At 53.2% G+C, this 18,698-nt stretch overlaps 1 protein-coding gene across 5 annotated transcripts in view; it reads right to left on the bottom strand.

The window, feature by feature from the left end:
* The window catches only part of DGKD (diacylglycerol kinase delta), a 113,833-nt gene that overhangs the window by 10,147 nt on the left and 84,988 nt on the right, over positions 1-18,698 (bottom strand). For 4 of the 5 annotated variants that reach the window (XM_046018558.1, XM_046018560.1, XM_046018562.1 and 1 more), the window contains 17 exons: positions 18,474-18,613; positions 17,216-17,300; positions 15,944-16,038; positions 15,739-15,838; positions 15,389-15,662; positions 13,900-14,055; positions 12,892-13,020; positions 11,568-11,664; positions 9,005-9,115; positions 7,375-7,471; positions 7,018-7,125; positions 5,925-6,038; positions 4,740-4,874; positions 4,273-4,424; positions 2,496-2,607; positions 2,319-2,411; positions 1,233-1,352 (listed from right to left, as the gene is read on the bottom strand). In XM_046018558.1, coding sequence (XP_045874514.1) covers positions 1,233-1,352; positions 2,319-2,411; positions 2,496-2,607; positions 4,273-4,424; positions 4,740-4,874; positions 5,925-6,038; positions 7,018-7,125; positions 7,375-7,471; positions 9,005-9,115; positions 11,568-11,664; positions 12,892-13,020; positions 13,900-14,055; positions 15,389-15,662; positions 15,739-15,838; positions 15,944-16,038; positions 17,216-17,300; positions 18,474-18,613 — 2,118 coding nt within the window. The remainder of the gene's footprint in view (positions 1-1,232; positions 1,353-2,318; positions 2,412-2,495; positions 2,608-4,272; positions 4,425-4,739; positions 4,875-5,924; positions 6,039-7,017; positions 7,126-7,374; positions 7,472-9,004; positions 9,116-11,567; positions 11,665-12,891; positions 13,021-13,899; positions 14,056-15,388; positions 15,663-15,738; positions 15,839-15,943; positions 16,039-17,215; positions 17,301-18,473; positions 18,614-18,698) is intronic. The other variant, XM_046018559.1, reaches the window with a different exon arrangement.

Below are 18,698 nucleotides of genomic sequence, written 5' to 3'. Positions count from 1 at the left end.
GGCAGCCGCTTAACCAACCAAGCCACCCAGGAGCCCCTACCTTTAAGTTTTTAAAGATACTACTAACTTTGCATTTTCCAAAGAATCAAAGTGAAGAACCCTTTTTTTAAACCTTCCACCTTAATGTGCCTTCATTCTTCTGTCCATGTCTTCTTCCCAGCCTCCCCACCTACTGTCCACTTCATAGGCTTTTATAACTTAATCTGGAAATCCTGAGCTATGTTACTGCTATATCTATTAAATATTCCATATATTCTTATTTTAGTAATTTTCTCTTAAATGAAAATTTTGTATTTACAGTTAATAATTTAACTAAGTTTGAGGAGCTCAGCCAGTCCTGTTAAGCCAAAATATCCTCATACTTTAAGTTACTGAGTTTTGTTGTTTCACTGGAAGGCCTCAGAGTCAGTTTTCCCTGCAAGGCTGCATTTGTCAACAAATGCCTGCATTTTCAGGGAAGAACAGGATAGACTACTGTAGCCTTCCTCTCTACCTCACCTTACTGCTACCAACAGGTTCTAACAAACAAAACTGGCAGTAGGGCTGTCAGATGTGTAATGTCTAACAGTTCTTTCTCTTGCAAGACTGTAGTACCCTACCCTAGGAAGAACTTTTCTCCTGGCCCACTTCTGTTCTACCCTGATAAAAAAGACAATCTACAGTACACCTTTAACAAGATCTGCCCACAAAACTGTCTATCCAACAAGCACCTCTCCTGGACTCTTCCTACCTGTTCACCGGCTGCAGGAGGCAAGCCAGGGTGCAACATGCCCAGGGTTCTATCTATCCTGGCGATAGGGAGTACGCATGCTGGAGTATCTAAACACATGCAAAAGAAAAGAGTGACTGAGTGGAACACACCAACTCTGTCCCTGTCAACAACAAACTCAAGAAGCTGCCATTTATCCAATGTGTCTTCACACCAGGGACAAACGGTGGGGCTAGCCTCAGCCTTCTATCTGATGGCCAGCCCTGCCATTCTGTTTCTGAAGGCGGTAAGTGCCCAGTCATCAAGGATTGTGCTCAGTACTAACTCCCGACTCCTTCCTACCTGCCAGGCTTTCCATATCTCTAATGCGTTTTAATAGAGAAGTCTTGAGAAGCCCTATCAGGGGCTGCAAAATGGACACCATCTTAACCTCAAAGCTACACAGATCACAGTAATTACAAGTACTGAAGGGAGAGCCACTGCACCCAGAGGCGCCCAAGCTGAAGGTCTGTGACCCACATACCTCTTCATCACCAGGCTCCATGGACTGGCACAGCCAGGGGGTGTCCGCCAGCTTCCTGAGCTGCTGGTCCACCTCTGTGAGAGCAGCTCCAAGCCGCTCTTTCTGAGGGGGGTCCAACTGCTGCTCCAGGCAGGAAGGAAAGAGAGACAGAGCTGGTCATTAGCAATGAGGAGCTGGGGCCACAGCAAAGCCCCCATGCAGGCACGTAGTCTGCTCCAAGGAAAGTGATGGTTCTCAGACAGTTTTTATAAGAATTCCTAAGGAAACGAAGTCAAACAGCACTGGCTAAGGGGCCAGATTCAGAATTTTCCCTTCTAAGAAGAATCGGGTGATGGAACTAAAACTCTCTTTTCATAAATACTGGAAAAAACTAAGCTTGTCTGAAAACTGAAATAGCAGCACTGACACTTGACCTACTTGGGTTTACCTTGGAAGCCCTATGTCAGAAAGAAGACAGGACTAGACCTGCACCAGAGTGCAGGCAGTGCTATGAGGCAGCGAAGGAGCAGCCGTCACACTCAGAAGAGCAGACTACTGTGAAATGAATAGATGACATGGAAACTAGACCTTTGGGGTGGTTCTCCAGATGTGTGATCTTTAGCAAGTCACTCCACCTCCTGGACCTCCACGTACTCATTTTTTTTTAAAAAAGAATGTTGGCTAGGCCAGCCCTCGGGTCTTCCCTGTTTTAGCTTCTGCAATTCAGTGAAACCCAACCTGTATGCTTCCCCAGTGCCGACTCCTCAGCCAGGTTGGCAGGGCCAAGTGAGGAAGGGCAATAGCACAGCATGTCTGAGAACAGAGTCTGCCTCCCTGGTCACAGGCAGACGGCTCCACGCCTGCAGATTTCTAAGGCAGAATTCTGCGTACAGCCACAAAGATGGTTCTGTCCACAGGAGTCTAACATGCTAGAAATGATGTGGTTGAGCCATGGCCAGAGGGCTGGAGAACCAACCACATGCCCAGATCAGATGACCTCTAGAGTCTAGAATTCGTAAGGCCAGGAGCTCCAGGCTGAAACCTGCTGCTGCCTGCACAGTGGGCACTACTGCATGCCCAGTGGGGGGGCCAGCCCCCCCGGCTTACCAGGGCCACCCTCCCGGCCAGGAGCAGTGCCGTCTCCCTGCACAGGGCTTGGATGTTGTTGACCATCTCCAGGACAAAGCCGCAGTTCAGCCCCTGAGAGGAACCAGAAGGACACCCATGTAGAAGGCCCACGGGCTACAGGACTCCAGAGGAGCAAAACCTGAGAAGCACAGGCACCTCTGTGGTTCTGGGCTTGCCATACACTCGGTCCATGGACTTGGAGCTGGCATTGACAGCGTGGGCAAGTTCCCGCTCCATGTCTTGATGGGACTGAGCGATCTCCCGGATACTAGAGAGAAAGAAACACAGCACTCATCAGACCAGATGAATGGGCAGCCTATCATGTCACCTCACTCAGACACAGGTCCAGGTCCAGCCCAGAGGCCCAACACAGACACAGCCCAGCCAAAAGGGAACAGACCAGGTCTTAGGGGGGAAATGGGATACCAAAATCCAAGTTTCTCCAGAAACTCAACCAGGGAGGAAAATATCCAAAATGAGACTCATACCCTGTAAAATGGCAAGCTGACAGGAAGCATGGTTTGCAGGCCTGTTGTGTGGAGACAGCAGATTGTTCCTGAAAGGGGACGTTGCCCCCCCTGACAGGACCCTTCTCTATGACGATGATCCTGGTTCAAAAGGCTGAGACTCTAGGACATGGCCCCAGGCAGCAGCCCCTGGCCTGAGGGACGGACACGAATAGGGGGCGGTGACAGGGTCAGACACAGCAAGAGCACCAGGGACAGAGGGAGCACACAAGTCAGAGAAGGAGAATGGGGAACCACTTGTCCTACCCTGGGGAAAACTAGGAGCAGCTGCCGGACTTTAAACAAGACAATGAGATGGCAAGTCCCCACCCGTTGGACTGGCACAGACTCTGAGGGAACAAGAATGAGATAGAAGAAAAGCAGAAGCCTGTTATACAGCAAGGAACTGAGAAAGAACGTAAGAAGCGAAGTCATCAAGCCGGGATACTGATCTGGTCACAGGGGCAAGGGAGGCAAGAAGTGGTGCCGGCTACTTGAGACAGAGGACACAGTACAGGACATGCTTTCAAGGGCGGGGATCCAGAAGGAGGCATGGAACCAGAAGTGCCTACAGGAATCCCGGGAGAGCTACCAACCCACAGACTGAGAGGGTGATGCCAGGGGAAAGGCAGAAGAACCACCCGGAAGGGCACACAGAGCCTAGAGCCCACACGGCAGCAGTGCTCTCGGCAAGGGGAGAGGAGGAGGAAGCCACAGAGCAGCACAGAGGCAAAGTCAAGGAGCACGGGGCCAGCATGTGGCCTCAGAGGGCGACCAGGGAAGGGAAATACAGTTGAAAACCAGAACCAGACGGCAGCCGAAGAGAGTCAAGGGATCTGGCAACTGAGAGGGCACAGGTCACCAGGATGAACGACCCTTTCAGAGTGAGGCCCAACGGCAGCCAGCACCCAGGCAGGTGGGGAGAATGGACAGTGGCAGAGAGGGACCACTGTGCAGAAGGTCGTCCCCAGTGGCTCCAGGAGCCACTTCTCAAAAGCAGATTAAGAGAAGGAAATGCCTTTGGGTACTGGTGGTTTTGTTTTATTCCTAATAACTACAGCATTTGTTTTTTGGTAACAAACCTGCTCTCTGGGTTGAAGTAGAAGAGGCAGTAACAGGACTATTCTGAAGAATCGGAGACAGATTTCTACATTTGTGAGCTGGCTCTGAAAACACCAGTGGATTTTAAGCTCCCAGCTACATGAACTCCAGGCAATCTCTGCAACTCAGTGAGCAGAAACGAACCAAAGCTCAGGGCCCGTAGAAACCCCAGCTGGGCCCTGATGAAGGAGGCAGACTGGCACACGTGCCCCAGAGGAGGGACACCACGCCTGCACCCTAGCAGTGACCATGCAGCCACGAGGACGCCGGGGGCCCAGGGGCTCCAGCCGCAGGAGGCTGACAGCACAGGGAAGGCGAGGGCCCACCTGTGGATGAGGGCTCCCGCTGCCTGCCCGAACTGGTCCATCTGGGTGGCCTCTTCCTCAGACAGGATCTCCGGGTGCAGAGAGAACGACGGAGGGCGAGGAAGTTCACACTTCTGCTTGTCTTCCCAGGACTTGAGGGTGTTCTCAAATGCCTAGGGCACAGGACGCACCATCACACCATGCACTGCTCTCTCGAGAGGGAAGCAGGTGCCCAACAACAAATACTGCTGGGACAGTCACTGGACAACAGCCAGAAAGGAGAGACAGAGTTCGGTTTCACACCAAGGAGGGGGAGTGGTCCTGGAAATTACACCCCTGTTCCCTTAAACTCTGTGTCTAACAAAAGTAAATTCCTAGAACAAAACACTAGAAACTTGGGCCTTTTTGAGAAGGCGCACACATGTGCCTGCAGGTGAGCCCTGGGACCAGTGTGTTCTCTCTGGTTTCCCACAGGCAGCCTTTCTTACCCTATCTCTGGTGAGCGTCTGTGCCCGGTTCTTGTGGATAATCCGAATGTATCCTGGAGGCTGGATCCAGGCCTCTCCATCCACCTGCACAGGCACGCCCTCGTCCCCCAGGATGGAAATCTTCACCGTGCGACACTGAACAAACATCACAGGCGTTACTCGTGCACTGCATGGAACCAAGGAGCTAGGGGGCTGTATCCCAGCACTGCAGGAGCCTTCCTGTCCCATGTCCCCCTGCACCCATCAGCTGATGTCTGGGGGGACACCACGCCCGCTGCCGACCACCACTGCGGCCAGAGCATCCCCAGCCAGGGCACAGCTCATGAAGCCCCCAGGTCTGTCCCACCCCCGCCGCCCCCTCACCCAGCACTGCATCTGAGATTGCAGCGAGGAGACCTCAGTGGTCAGGCATAAGCACCAGGCCCAGGGTGGGACTCACGGCTGGCAAGAGCCACAGGGCCCTGTGCACATGGCAAATACTTCCAGAACAGGGTAAAGCCCTCCTAACAAGTGATTAATGACTCACTGTTTCTCTTTTCAACAAAAAATAATGCCCAAGAGTTAAAATCATAAAATTCAAACATCCTACCGTACATGGGGGCAGAATGAGGCCGGAAGGACTAGAAAGTCACTGGATGGGGTTTGGGTTATCAAACTCCCCACTTCCTTACGCATAAGAGCACTGCCCTTCCCTACCCATCACCAGAAATAAGTACTACGGGAGCCTCCTCCTACTCCCCTCTCCAGCTGGGCCTTAGAGCAGCAGGAAGACCATGCTTCCTCCACTGCTCACTGCTTGGCCTCTGTTCCCAAACTCAGGATGTGGCTGCTAAAAGCTGCAGGCTCGGGCCGAGTTCAGTCGGGCCTGTCTCATCTCATCCCACCCCGACAGAGGGGACAGGTCAGTGCACCCAGAGAGAAAGTCAGGGCAGGGAGCTCAAGCAGGATTCAGTGGGCCCCAATTCTGAAAGAGTGTCATTTAACTGTCATACAGCAGGTGAGGAAGGGCTCTGGGCCAGGAGGCAGGGCCATGGGTGGTCCTAGAAAATCACCCATTCTTCTGGGCTCTGTGCAAGGAGAGCACTGAGGCAAGAGACTGGTTCTGGCCCAGGCCCTGTCTCTCCAAACATATCCAGGCCAGACTGCCTCCCAGGTCCCTCCCACTTGCAAGACCATGGCTGGTACCTGGGCGATTCGGTGATGCTGCAGCTTAATGACACGAGAGACGGCCATCTGCATGCTGCCGAACACTGCAACCACCTCGAGGATCTTATCATCAAATGATGGAGCTGCAAAAGTCTGTAAGGACCAGTGTTAAGAGTGGACCTCTGCTCCGAACTTCCCTGCACACCCCTCTGTGCTCCCTCTACAGGCCACTGCTCTGGTTAGAGACAGGGCACTACCAGGGGGTGGTGTGTCCTAACTGAGAGGCAGCTGTGGGGCAAATGCATTACTGAGGGGGTTTCTATGACCAGCTGCTGGGAATCAAATCTCTGAGTTGCCACTGACTAGCAGTGTAACCTCGAGCAAGTCACTTAACTTCTCTTGTCCTCAGCCCTGTCATCTGCGAACCAGAGCTAACCCTGGTCTATTCTTATGAGGACTGAGGTAACGCACGCCCAGTGCTTTCAACAGCTACCAGAGCATCTCCAGTGTGTCGTTCACGTTCACGATTTCTGTTAGCTCTTATGTAGGAAGGAGACCACGCCCCTGGTAAGAGGCCATTAGTGCCTCCCACAGATCTTAGCACAGTTTCCCTGGATAACACAACCCTACATGGGCTTGAGAACCTGTCTGCATTCCACTCACTGCACACTGTCAAGGGACCTTCTCCGAGCCACATCCTTTCTCACCACTGAGCTGTCATATACACTGTTCCAGCAACTCCCTAGAATAGCCTCCCCACTCCACATTTCCCCTCACCTGACCCAGCCAATCCTGTCTTCCTTCAGGTCTCAGTGTAGATGTCCCCTCCTCTGAGAAGCCTTCCCAGACTGCCCCAAATTGGAGACAGGCCTGGCTTCTGCATCATACCTATACCCCGACCACATCTGTCCTGCTTGGCTTCTCTTCTCATGGACAGGGGTAGCTGTCTGTCTTGTTCTCCACTGTACCCCGACTGACAGCACAGGGGAGGAGATCCGTCCCTACCTCTGCACCACTAACAGAGCCCCCCTAAGAGGTGGAGTGCTCCATCAGGGCCTGAAGTGGTGGATGCTCCTTGAAGGAATTACCCACACCCACCTGGGGCCATGCCATCCAGGACCCCAGTACGTACATCATCTTCCTTGGTGCCCCCCCAGAAGTTGGTCCCTCCGGCATAGCTGGGAATGTTGAGGACAGCAATCCCCTGGAGGCTGGGGAGTGGGATGGGTCGCCCATCACACTGTGCAGCAGAAATGCCGGAAAAAGGAAAAAAAGAAAGATGCGCAGCATCAACCTGGTCCTTCTTTACTAGCAATCCTCCCCTTCCCCCACCCTTCCCCCCACGCCAGGCTGAGGAGGCCATGGTCACAGCTGAGCTCTCACTGAGGGACCAAAAGGGCAAAGGGAGTACCCACCCAGGTCGGAGAAAGGCTAAGAGGAGACCAGACGGGCCCGAGCACCTGCAGCTGCAGGAGAACCTCCTGCTCACCTCTAAGAGGACCTTCTGCTCTAGGTTCTTATAGGTTCTGTGCAGCAGCTCTTTGGTTCCGAGAACTCCGTACCACATCATGTTCTTGGTCCGACTCCTGCAGGTGGAAAGAAAAGAACGGACAGCATCGCAGCTCTCTTTACTCAGGGAGCTACAGTTGCTGCCGCGAGCTGCTGATCACACACTGGTCAGATGCAGCACAGACACCTCGAGGGGAGGAAGGACAGTTCCTCTTTATGTGTGAGATATGCATAAAGAAATATATCTGTTAATGGAAAATTCTGCTGAAAAATAACACTCCCAAAAAAGTAACTTATAGACATTACAGAACCTCACCAAAAAAAATAATAATAATGATTTTTTTCTAGCTATAAAAGTATGCTTATCACAGAAAATTTGGGAAATGCAGAAAATCACAAAGCAGCAAATAATCTTCATAATCCCCCCATCTGTATGTACTGCTGATGACAAACTTCAGTGCACTTCCTCAGTCTTCTCAAGGTATTTGGCTTACACGTGAAAGAGCCGGTCTACAGTCTCCTGACCAAATCTGTTCACTTGGCCCTACAGCCCGTGTCTCGAGGCAGGACTGACCCCAGCAGGGTGCCTTCCCGCTCCCCATGGTTGCTGGAACCCAGCCACTTCCCACTCCCGGGCTCTGTAAATCACGTGGCAGTCATCCCTTTGCACACACCTCTTTGCAAACATTTCCAGTTCCTTCTCTAGGATAGACTCCTAGAAATGGAATTCCTCTTAGACCTTTTCAAAGCTCTTGCTACAAACTTAGGGAGCATCCTATCAGGGTCCCATGGTTCTAAACCTGTATGATGCATGACTCTGTTCACCTATTTTACTCTGTTAAATTACGTGCATTGCAATGCCCCTTTCAGCTATTTTTTAACTAACTAACTAGCACTTTTGAATGATTCGGGCTCATCACCATGAGCTGTAAAACAGAGATGTGCCTGGGGCCTCGGAAACAGTCTCCTCTACTTAACGAGCCCCAGAACTCAAAGTTTTCCTGAATTCTTTTTTTTTAATATTTTGTTTATTTATTTGACAGATCACAAATAGGCAGAGAGGCAGGCAGAGAGAGAGAAAGGGAAGCAGGCTCTCTGCTCGATCCCAGGAGCCTGAGACCATGACCTGAGCTGAAGGCAGAGGCTTAACCCACTGAGCCATCCAGGTGCCCCATTTTTCCTGAATTCTTACGCTTGATTCTGTTTTCCGAGAAATCTGCAACTACACACAACTTGGGTGATCACCAGAGCAAGCCCTGAGGTGTGTCCACCTACCCCTTTACAGCATCACCGTGAACTTACAACTGTCCAGAGACTTGGACCCTCTGACTGACTCAGTCTCTCACTTTCCCATGTGGAATTGCCCCACCACGCCAACCCTGAGGGGTGGAAACCTCCTCCAGGCCAGCCTCCTGGACTCTGACCTGGTTCCACCCACATCGCGTAAAAGCACCTCCATTTCGGACAACAAAGCACTCGGGCTTTACATACGCCTCTGCCTTTGCACTCTGCACACCCTCTACCTCGCTGACTCCAGAAGTCACCTCACTCCCGGGAGGGAGAAGCGAGGATGATGCAAAGAGCAGGTATGCACACACGCTGCCGCCTACCTGCACTTCTCCGGGTGCTCATCGCGCTTGTTGTTGAAGTCCAGGGAGATCTTCGCATCCAGGCCAATGCCAAAGTAATTGTTCATGACACACTTCTCTGTGTAATACTCTCTGCAACGGGAGTTTCCGACCAGTGAGAACTATCCTGGGTCACTTGGCAGCATTCCCACCTCCAAGCATTTCTCCCTGAGGGCGAAACTCATGCCTTGCTCTTCAGGAGCAGCTGTACTGACCGAGAACTCTCAGACCACCCGACGTACCCGTTTAGAACGTGGGACTCGGTGATTCTTAACCTCTTCAATGAAGTCACCATCATTACTATCCATTTTAGGACATCTCATCACCCCAGAAGCAAGCTGTCCTCCTCCTTAGCCATCAGCTCCCAAACCCTCCCCAGCCCTGGCAAGCACAAATCTGCTTTCTGTCTCCAGGCTGTGCCTACTCTGCAAGTTTCACAGAAGTGGAAGCCACAGTGCACGGCCTCTGCATCTGGCTCCTCACACAGAGCGTAACGTTTTCAGGGCTCAACCGTGCTAAGGGCCTCATCCCTCCCGATGGCTGGCCAGCACTCCGCTGGGGATGTGGGAGCACCGATACACACACTGGTGTGGACGCGGTCTCCCTTCTCTCACGTGTGGCCCTGGAAGCGGCACTCTGGGCCACGTGGAAACTGGGCTTTGGGGTACTACTAGACCGTTTCCCGGAGCGGTCGCACCATCTCACGCCCCCAGCAGCGTGAAGCCCGACAGTACTACAGCCATATACTCCCACAGCTTCAACTATGGGTCTCAGAACATGCCTCAAACATCCCTAAGCCCAATCAAAGCCATCTCCAAATGCGAAAACGTCTATCCCAGCATCCATGGCAACACCTCCCTTCTCTGTGTCTGCCACTGACAAGACTCAATTCACTCCAGCTTCCCAGCCTCCATCCTCGCCCTGCAATCGTTGTGACCACAGGGGTCACAAAAGGGCTCCATGGACCCTCCTCTCCTTCCAGGGCAGCACAGAGCCCTCTCCCAGAGAAAACAGCAAGGAGAAAAGTACATGCCTGGCATGCCTGCTGGCTGTTCCCCCACAAACTCCCCAGGGAATACTGCCTGGGGGGTGAGAACCCCACCACGTTTAAGGTTTACAGGCATTTGAAGTCTGCTTTGAGAAGCAATCACCCCATGGATGTGTTTTTATGACACATATAATCCAAGTGCCTGACAGCTTAGTGAGAGCAAAGCTCAGGACACAACTGTTTTCTGAGCAAAAGACCACATGCTGACCAGTATTTATAGGTCCTAGGAAAAGGGAGGGATCCGATTCAGAAAAACAGCATGGGGACAAGGGAAGGAGAATGGAGAAACTGGGCACAGGGACCTGGGAAGCGGGAGGCAGCCAGGCCCCAGAAGCCACTGCAGACAAAGGCAGAATGACAAGTCTGGGGGCCCCTGAGCCAGGCCCTGACATGCCACCCAGCATGGACAGAGGAGAGCGGCCTATCTCTCCAGGTGAGACTGGCTCTACATGAAGAGAGCAAGAGGAAAAGACACAGACGCCTAAGCTGTGATGTGGAACTTCAGTGATCTCAGGCGAAGGGAACAAATGAAGAATGTAGCTTTGGAGGCCATGTGTGTACTGCTCATGGAAGGCTGGGCCCTGGCCTTACTGAGGAAAGGTGTTGGGGAGGGTGAGGACCAGAGCAGAGCGGCAGGGTGAGGGCCAGGCACACAGCAGTGTCAGGTCTGGGATGAGGCCAGCATCAGGCAGCAGGTGTCTGAACCAAGGCTGCTCTGCATACGTCTGGCTCTGCTCTCCAGAAGCCCCCAAGCCTGTGCAAAGCTTCACATTCCTGTTACCCTTCACCACACCAGACTCATGTGGCCAGTAACATTCAACCTACTGCCACCAGCCACGCCGCCCGGACCTTGCTATCAGCCAGCAAAAGGGAAAACCTAGAAGACCAGGTTTTCAAATATGTGTGTCTCCAGACACAAGAACCAGCCTCCAAACACACAAGAACTGCGGCGTCAGAGTCCTCAGTGCCTGAGCAGCAGGACAGACTACATAGCACCAGCCCACAGGGCAGCCCTGGAGCCTTCCTCCCTGAAATCCCAAACCCAGGACAGTATCTCCTAGATTTGGCCCCAGAACCTAGGCCCCTGCAGCACCAATAGGGGAGAGTGGGGAAAGGAAGGGTGTCACGACAAGGTGCCAATGCAGGGTTAGCTGGGGGCCTGGGGAGCAAACACAGAACAAGGGCCAAGTCAGCTCCCAGCAGAAGCTTCTGAACCTGCTGAAACCTCAGACCCTGGGGGATGTTCAGGAACCACCGAGGAGGGACCCGTGCAGGAAGCTGGGATGAGCCAGGACAGGCTACACCCATCACAAGACGTTTCCAACCAGACACTTAGCTGAGGCATCACAATTTCCAAGTTTTCCTTATCAGCCAACGAAGCTGGAAAAGGATCACCTAGTCAACTGTACATGAATTCCTGCAGCCAATTCCAAATTTGTTTTCTGCACTCCAACATTCCTTTAACAACATGCTCGCCTGATTGACCCCCATACTCACAGGTTTTCTGGTTCCGAGTTAAAGGGATCAGCATTAATTAATAAGCGACTGATGACAGAACCTCCAGGCAAGGAACCAGACATCCCAGCCCGCACATCTGCAAGGAGGAAATGTAAATAGAGTAAGTCAGGATTCACTGAATTAAGAGAAGCTCGTGTCTTCCAGACTAAGAAACACATATTCTTCAAAACATTACTTCAATTGAATTATTTCTAAATAACGTATAAACAGATCCAAATTTTGACAATTAAGTATTTCAGGTCCAAAATCACCATTATAAATCGCTATTCACAGAGCAAAAACAAACACACTGGGTGGCAGAAACCACCACCTGAAGACACGGTAAAGAAGAGTTTACAAAGACAGTTCTCATTACACGTGAGAAGCTCCCCCGAAATAATCTCTCAGTAGAAGTAACCCTAAACATCAATCGTACGGCAGGGAACACCCCGAGTGACCAGAACCCCCAACAAACCTGCTCCAATTTACAAATTTTAACTCATAAACATTAAGGCAGAAATGAAGCTCTGATTTTAAACATTCTGCCAATTAACCCCTTCTGGTGACAATTATGTCTCTGATTAACCAAATATATCTTGTTAGCCTCATCTCCCATGGACTTCTGGAATTTTCTCTCTGTTCAGTTGAGATTCACCTAGAAATTACCAAATCACTTATGGGAGCAGATGGTGTAGCGTGCACTCTGCCGGGCCCAGGAGGCCTCAGGATGTTGGTCGGGGCCTCTTATCGGCAACCTCAACCCCCTGTACTACTCCTTCCTTCTGCAGACACAAAGTATAGCCACAGTCCCTCTGGAGGGAAGATTACCCCGACCCTAACCTGGGCAAAATGAAAGCAGAGACAGAGACATACTCTCCTGGTGGCCAGCAGTGCCCTCCTACAATCATGCTAGAAATGACAGGATGACTTGACTGGCTCCCCATCACACGCTGCCCACCCCTCCCTTTTCACTCAGGTTAATTCCTAGTCATCCTTCAGGACCCAGCTCAAGTATCACGCCTTTGATGACATCTTCCCAAGGCCTCTGGCAGCGATTTGGGTGCTGGCTGTCCTTTATGAAAAATAAAGGTACTTTACATGCCATGACATAACTCTGAAACCCAATCTCTGTTTCCCACAGACCTATATATAAACTCTTGAAGGACAAGGACCTGGTCTCGTAGAACAAGGACCTGGTCTCATTCATTCCCACAGACTCAGCGCCAGGCAAAGCAACAGCTCCTTGACCTTGCCAGCTGGCAGGTTAGCGCCCTACCTGCACCAGCCCACAGACACACACAGCCAGCCTGCAGGGGACACTCACTCGAGAACAGGATCTTGGTGTTCAGGGCTGGCAGGCCATCCCGGTTTCCTGACTGGGGAGGAAGAGAGGCAGAACTGCCCAGTGACAAACTTCCTTTGCTTATCAGCTTCTCACATGGGGATTTGGACACTACAAAAACAGAACAGAAAGCCATAAAACCATCCAAAATAGAACATCGCTGAAGTACTGGGAGAAGTCATTAGAGAAATGACCATCGTAAGGGCTAGGGGGAGTGGGAAGGTCATCAGCCCCTGGTCAGTCCCTGGTCAGCCCCTGGCAGAGGGTATAAGACAAATCAAGAGGCCCAGGAGAGAGGAGGAGAAATGGGAAGGGGCCCAAGAGGTAAGTGAGTCTGGATGCCAACTGGAGGGTGAAAGAGGCACTGCCGAGACTGGGATGGGGAGGCCCAGCTGACTCCAGGTCACAGTCTGGGCTATGGGCATCCGTGCATGGGCAGTGTGGAGCTCAGAGCAGTAACGGTCACTGAGTAAAATGCTTAGGCAGACACTTTCCAGCAGGTGTACAGGCTCCGAGGGAGGGGACTACACATAGTGGGGAAGGCAGTACCTCTACACAGCAATAGCGTGGGCTGTGGGGCTGCTCTGGGAGGAATAACGGTCCCCTGGCAGACACCCCATATGGCTAGGAGGTACCCTAGCCAAAATGCCAGGCAGCCTGGCCTGGAGTAACTTGCACAGGTGCACAGTGTCTGGCTGGCTGCAGCCAGGGGTGCCTGCCCTGGGTTGGGACCTCTGGTACACCAGGAGGACCCAAAGGCCTAAGCCTGGGTCTTGGGTGTATGGGAAAGTTTTGAGGAGAGCACACTCCTTCCGATGGGGGTCCTGCTGGACCCTCCCCAGAAAAGGGAGGTGGTGCATGGAAACAAGCTGTGTGTTCATGACTTTACACTGCCAAGTGGCTAAAGCAATTATGAGAAGGCACCTAAAACTTCCCAACTGTGGCAAACCTCAGGGGCCCAACCACAGCGATGGGGTCACCAGGACTGACCGGTACCTTTGCGGAGGCTCCTGCCCTTTGCAATCCCGCAGGTCTCGGTAGGACACACTCTGTCATCTGACTTCAGGTCTTTTTTCTCCTCTGACTCAGAGAGACCTAAGGCAAACCCCTCCTGTTCCTGGGTCTGGGCGTTCTGCTCGTCAACAGCTGTGCAAGAAAAGAACACCACAGTTGAGCGCACGACGGCAGAGCACATGGACGGCGCAGGGCCGCAGAGCTCCTATGCAACACGGGCTCCCCTCCTCGCCCCCATGAGCTCTCTTCAGATGTCCTCTCAGCTGAAGACTCACAGCCCAAAGCAGCCACCCTGTCCCCACTGTTCTCCCAGACCTGCAAGAACGCCAGGCACTGGGCATCCATGTGGCCAGGCTGGGAAAAAGGGGAGAGCTGAGAGGCTGGAAGATGTGGAGAAGGCGAGCAAAATGAGGGCACACAGGGCCTCCACCAACCGTGAGCCAGGAGCAGGGCTGGTGCACACACAGCAGTGGGGGTGGGGGGTGGGTCACAACTCATGCTTCTCATTGAAGGACAAGGAGAACAGTCTGCTGGGAAGGGTCTGGGGTGAATGGGAGTGCGGTGAAATGGTTTCTGAGGGTTTCTGAGCACACCGACTGAGGACAACACAGCGCAAGGGAGCCTGGACACAAGAAGTCCACCGGTCACCCTGCACCTGCTCCTTCAAAGCTTAGAAATCAAATCCAGAAAAAGGGAGCAACCAGCTGGCAGAGTCTTTAATCCAATACGGTCCGCCTACCCACTGTCCCCCGGCTCATCATGGAGAGTCAGCAGCCTGGCCACCTGGCCCCAAGTACCTGGGACATAGCGGCTGACCCAGCCCTGGGACCCCTCAGAGCCCTCCACTGTTCTGACCACCTCACACTCACCTGGCCTCCCACTCCTCGACACAGCAGTGCCCTGTGCCAGCCCCTCTCTCCAGACCTCAGCTGACAGCCTCACCCACCACCCTGGGCCAGGCCCACCTCTCCCAGGCCTCCCCGCTGCCTTAGGGCCTCCTCAGAGCTCCTCGGCTCCAAGTGTGAGGCTCTTCTCAGAACACTCTCCACCCCAGGGGCAGCCCCACCTCCCCTTAGAGAGGTTCTCTCCACATCTGCTGCTACTGCCTGCTTCTGCCAAGCTGCACCCAAGGGCCAGAAGTTAGCACAGGCCAGGCCCCTGTCAGGGAGGGGTCCCCCACCCAAGGACCCGTTTACATCTTCCCCTGCTGGGGGCACCGTCCTGCTCTGCCCTCTACTTTCGGCTCCCTCTGGTCCTTCCATCAGACACAAGTGTGGTGACGATGGAGAATGTTCTCCAGCACGCTCTCGGATATGAGGTGCTGCCACCACATAGGCTGCAAGTGACCTTGGGGCGTCTGGCTGTGACCTACATGGTGGATTCCTGCTTGTCACCCTGTTTGGGGGAAAAGAGAGTGCCCAGTGCCTACTGAAGAAAGCTACTTCATCATTAAGAGACCCGCTACCTTTTTCTGTGTGTTCTATGATCTGACGGATGGCTTTCTTCAGACTGTTGGCTCTGAGCATGAGCTGTTCCCGAGGACGGAATATCTGCGGCCGGGCAGGGCATGCCGATCCCACCGAGCGGTCCCCTGTGGAGCCACAGCCACCGCCTGCCCCATCTCCATCTTCTGCCTCCTCCGCAATGGTGGGAGGCGGAGTAGGCAGGGAGGAAGAGGCCTGGGACTCATCATCCAGGGTCTTGAGGAGAGAGTCCAGCTTCTCTTTCAGGACAGAGCACTGGCGGAAAACAAACGGAATGGGGCGGAGTCCTTCCCTGTCCCACACCCTCCTGCCCAGGGGCACAAGGACAAACCTTCTTGGCCATGACCTCTGACTCCTCCGAGCTCTCGGTGGTCTTCTCATAGGCCTTTCCCACCCGAGCCACGAAGTCCTTCACTGTCTCACAGAGCACTCTGTGGGAGGAAACGTGGAAAGACACTTCCAGGGAAAGTTCTGCCTGGGAACCGGGCGCCCTGCGAGGTTGACCCCTGGCTCCCCCGAGGCTGCCGGGCACTCACTTAGCCGAGGAGATCACCACCGAGTGCTGGTCAGACGTCAGGATTTTAGAAAGATGGGCCGCGACTGAGTCTTCATAGAAGAGAATTTGTTGCACCTACAGTTACCCCAAGACAGGGAGGCATGACCAGAAGCTCCCAGCACACTCACCCCCGTCCCCGGCTAGCCTGGGGCATTCGCTTCCTTCATGCGCCAACCTGAGATTTGCCAGTGTGGCTGAGAGATTTCAAAGCTTCCTCAAGCTGGGAACAGACAGATCTTAACAAAAAAGACCACGTGGAGCCAACGCGCAGAGAGCTTGCGCCGTTTTAGTCTGACTACACATCCCCAGTCGGCACTGGGAGTTGCAGTCTTCAATCCTGGGGCCTCACTGCAGCGAGGCCGACAGGCAGGCCTCCTTAACTAAGGCTCCGTTCCCAGCGGACAACACATTTCTCTTTTTGGCCAGGACTTGGCCCTGGCCCCTCTCCTCTCAATGTAAAGGACCCCGTCACCACTCACCTCCGCCTGCTGATGGGGGTTACCATGTGACAAACCCTTGAGGCCCAAGCCCAGGGCGAGCCAGACAGTAAATATTTCAGACTTTGCAGTCTGTATTCTTCCTCAAAATGTACAAGCCATTCTTTGCTCGTTGGCCAGGTCAGAGCAGGCATGGGCAGACTGGAGCTGGGAGGTCATCGTTTGCTGACCGCTGCCCTAGCCCACTGTCCTTGACCCTCCCAATGGAGAGACAGCCCTTGGCAGAGCATTCTCTCCACTCAGCCAGCAGCCGGCCTGCCCAGGGGGAGGAGCATGGCTATGTGCCCAGTGCTGCACTGGTCTGGGCAAAGCCTAGGCCCTGAGGGGACCATTAAGTCCCACAATATGAAGAGAAGAGCTGAACCCTGAACTAGCACAGGCTGACCACAAGGGCAGCAAGACGGAGGGGGGTCTAGAGAAGGTGGGTCCAGAGAGGGAGCCTGGGGCCTGGTGGGGATGATGGCAGCACAGGAGCAGTCTCAGGAACGTACGCTGTGAGAGCAGGAAGTCCTAAGTCGTCACAAGGGACCCCAAATGCTGGGGGCAACCCCGGGAAGCCCACCAGATGACCCCAAAGCCCACACGGTAGTCGGAATTCACTCAGCTCCGGGGCCAGCTGGGGTTGAGCCCAAACCTCTGCGGGTCTAACCTCGGGCTGGACATTTAAAGAGGCTCATCACTGGAGGGCAGGGGACAAGGCCTGAACTGGTGAGTGGGCCAGTGAGATGATGCCCGGTGTGGGTGACAGCAAATACCTCAGAGCCCTCACTGAAGTCTTCGGTGCCCATGGAAGAGGAGGCCTGCCGCGGGAGCTTGGTCTCATAAGCCATGACACTCCACCTGCGCACACAGAGGCAGCCGTCAGCAGGTCAGCCCAGTCCCTGGGAAGCTAACACTCTGACTTTAGCCGGAAGCCCTTTCTCTCCACTCTGTGGCCCATAACTGAGAACAAGCGTCACAGCCAGTAAGGCATACAGCCCTCCTGAAGGAGGGGAAAGGGATCCCAGGAAGGAACACCTGCTTCCACGAGAGAAGGGCTCCCCTTCTGCAGAATGCTAAACCTCCCCAACACACACCCCCCGCCCCCCAGCCAGCAGCCAGCTCCCCAAGTGTGAGCATTTCACAGGTTCCAACGGCACAGACTCCTCCCTTAAAGAAAGAAGACACAGCAGGGGCAGCCAGTGTGCTCAAAATCACACTGCCAATCGCAACTGCAGGATCTTCCTGAGACCATGAAGCGTTTTCAGTGAGACCAATTTCCCACAGGCATGTGCTTAGTGGGATTTCCTACTTCTAGCTCAGAACTAAAAGTAGCTCACTCAAAAAGGATGCCAAAGTATTTTTAAACCTACCCAGGACAATTACCCAGAACTCAGATTCTTCTGGGAACAGAATGTGGGGAAACGGGATTGCCCTGCCTTGTGATAAGGCCAACTCTGCTCACAGTGTCCACAGGGGGCAGAGCCGCCCTCTCCAACACCCCAAAGTCTCCTCGTACCTGAGCACAAGGGCCCAGTTCCTCACCTGTTCTGGTTGTTTTTACCTTCTGCATAATCTGATGAAAAGTTAGAAACTATCAGAAAAAAAGAATTCCTAATCAGGTCTAATTTTTTTTTCCACAAACTCTAGCTAAATTTACCAAATGAATTAATTCTCATCTCTCAACACCCCTGCAAGGTAGCTGGGATTTTCTTCTTTTCCTGACTAGGAATCTAAGACACATTAAGACTGAGTAAAATGCTCAAGTTCATGCAACTCTCGGTGACAGGGCAGGGATTTACATCCCAGATCTGATTCTTTCATGTTTCTTACCAAAGTGTAATTCTCATCCAGTGTTCATGTTACGTCATGTTCATGTTCATGTTTCAGGTGCAAACACTGATTCAATCATTCTCATTCAGGTCCAATTTCTACAAACAGGTGCATAGGACCTATGTTCTTCAGGGAGTCCAGACTGAGAACACCTGGTCAAGGTGACCTGCCTTGTATGGCACGAGAATGCCCACCACTCACCGGTCCAGCATCTTGGTGCTGGCTCGTTCCAGCTTTTCCAAGATCTGCGGGAGCTGGGTGTCGTCGTCACAGGCTGAGCCCCAGCCTAACACTCGAGCCAAGTCGTTCCCTGTGCCAAGGGGCAACACTCCCAGCTGACACTGGCAGGACACAGAGGGGAAGACACGGCAGTAAACACCCTCATTACCTACACAGGCGGCTAAGTTCAGTGAGATTCTCCTCTAA

The sequence above is a fragment of the Meles meles genome, chromosome 9, assembly GCF_922984935.1.
Source record: "Meles meles chromosome 9, mMelMel3.1 paternal haplotype, whole genome shotgun sequence".
Classification (NCBI taxonomy): domain Eukaryota; kingdom Metazoa; phylum Chordata; class Mammalia; order Carnivora; family Mustelidae; genus Meles; species Meles meles.
Note: the sequence above shows the minus strand (reverse complement) of the source record. Positions and strands in the feature narration are given on the sequence as shown.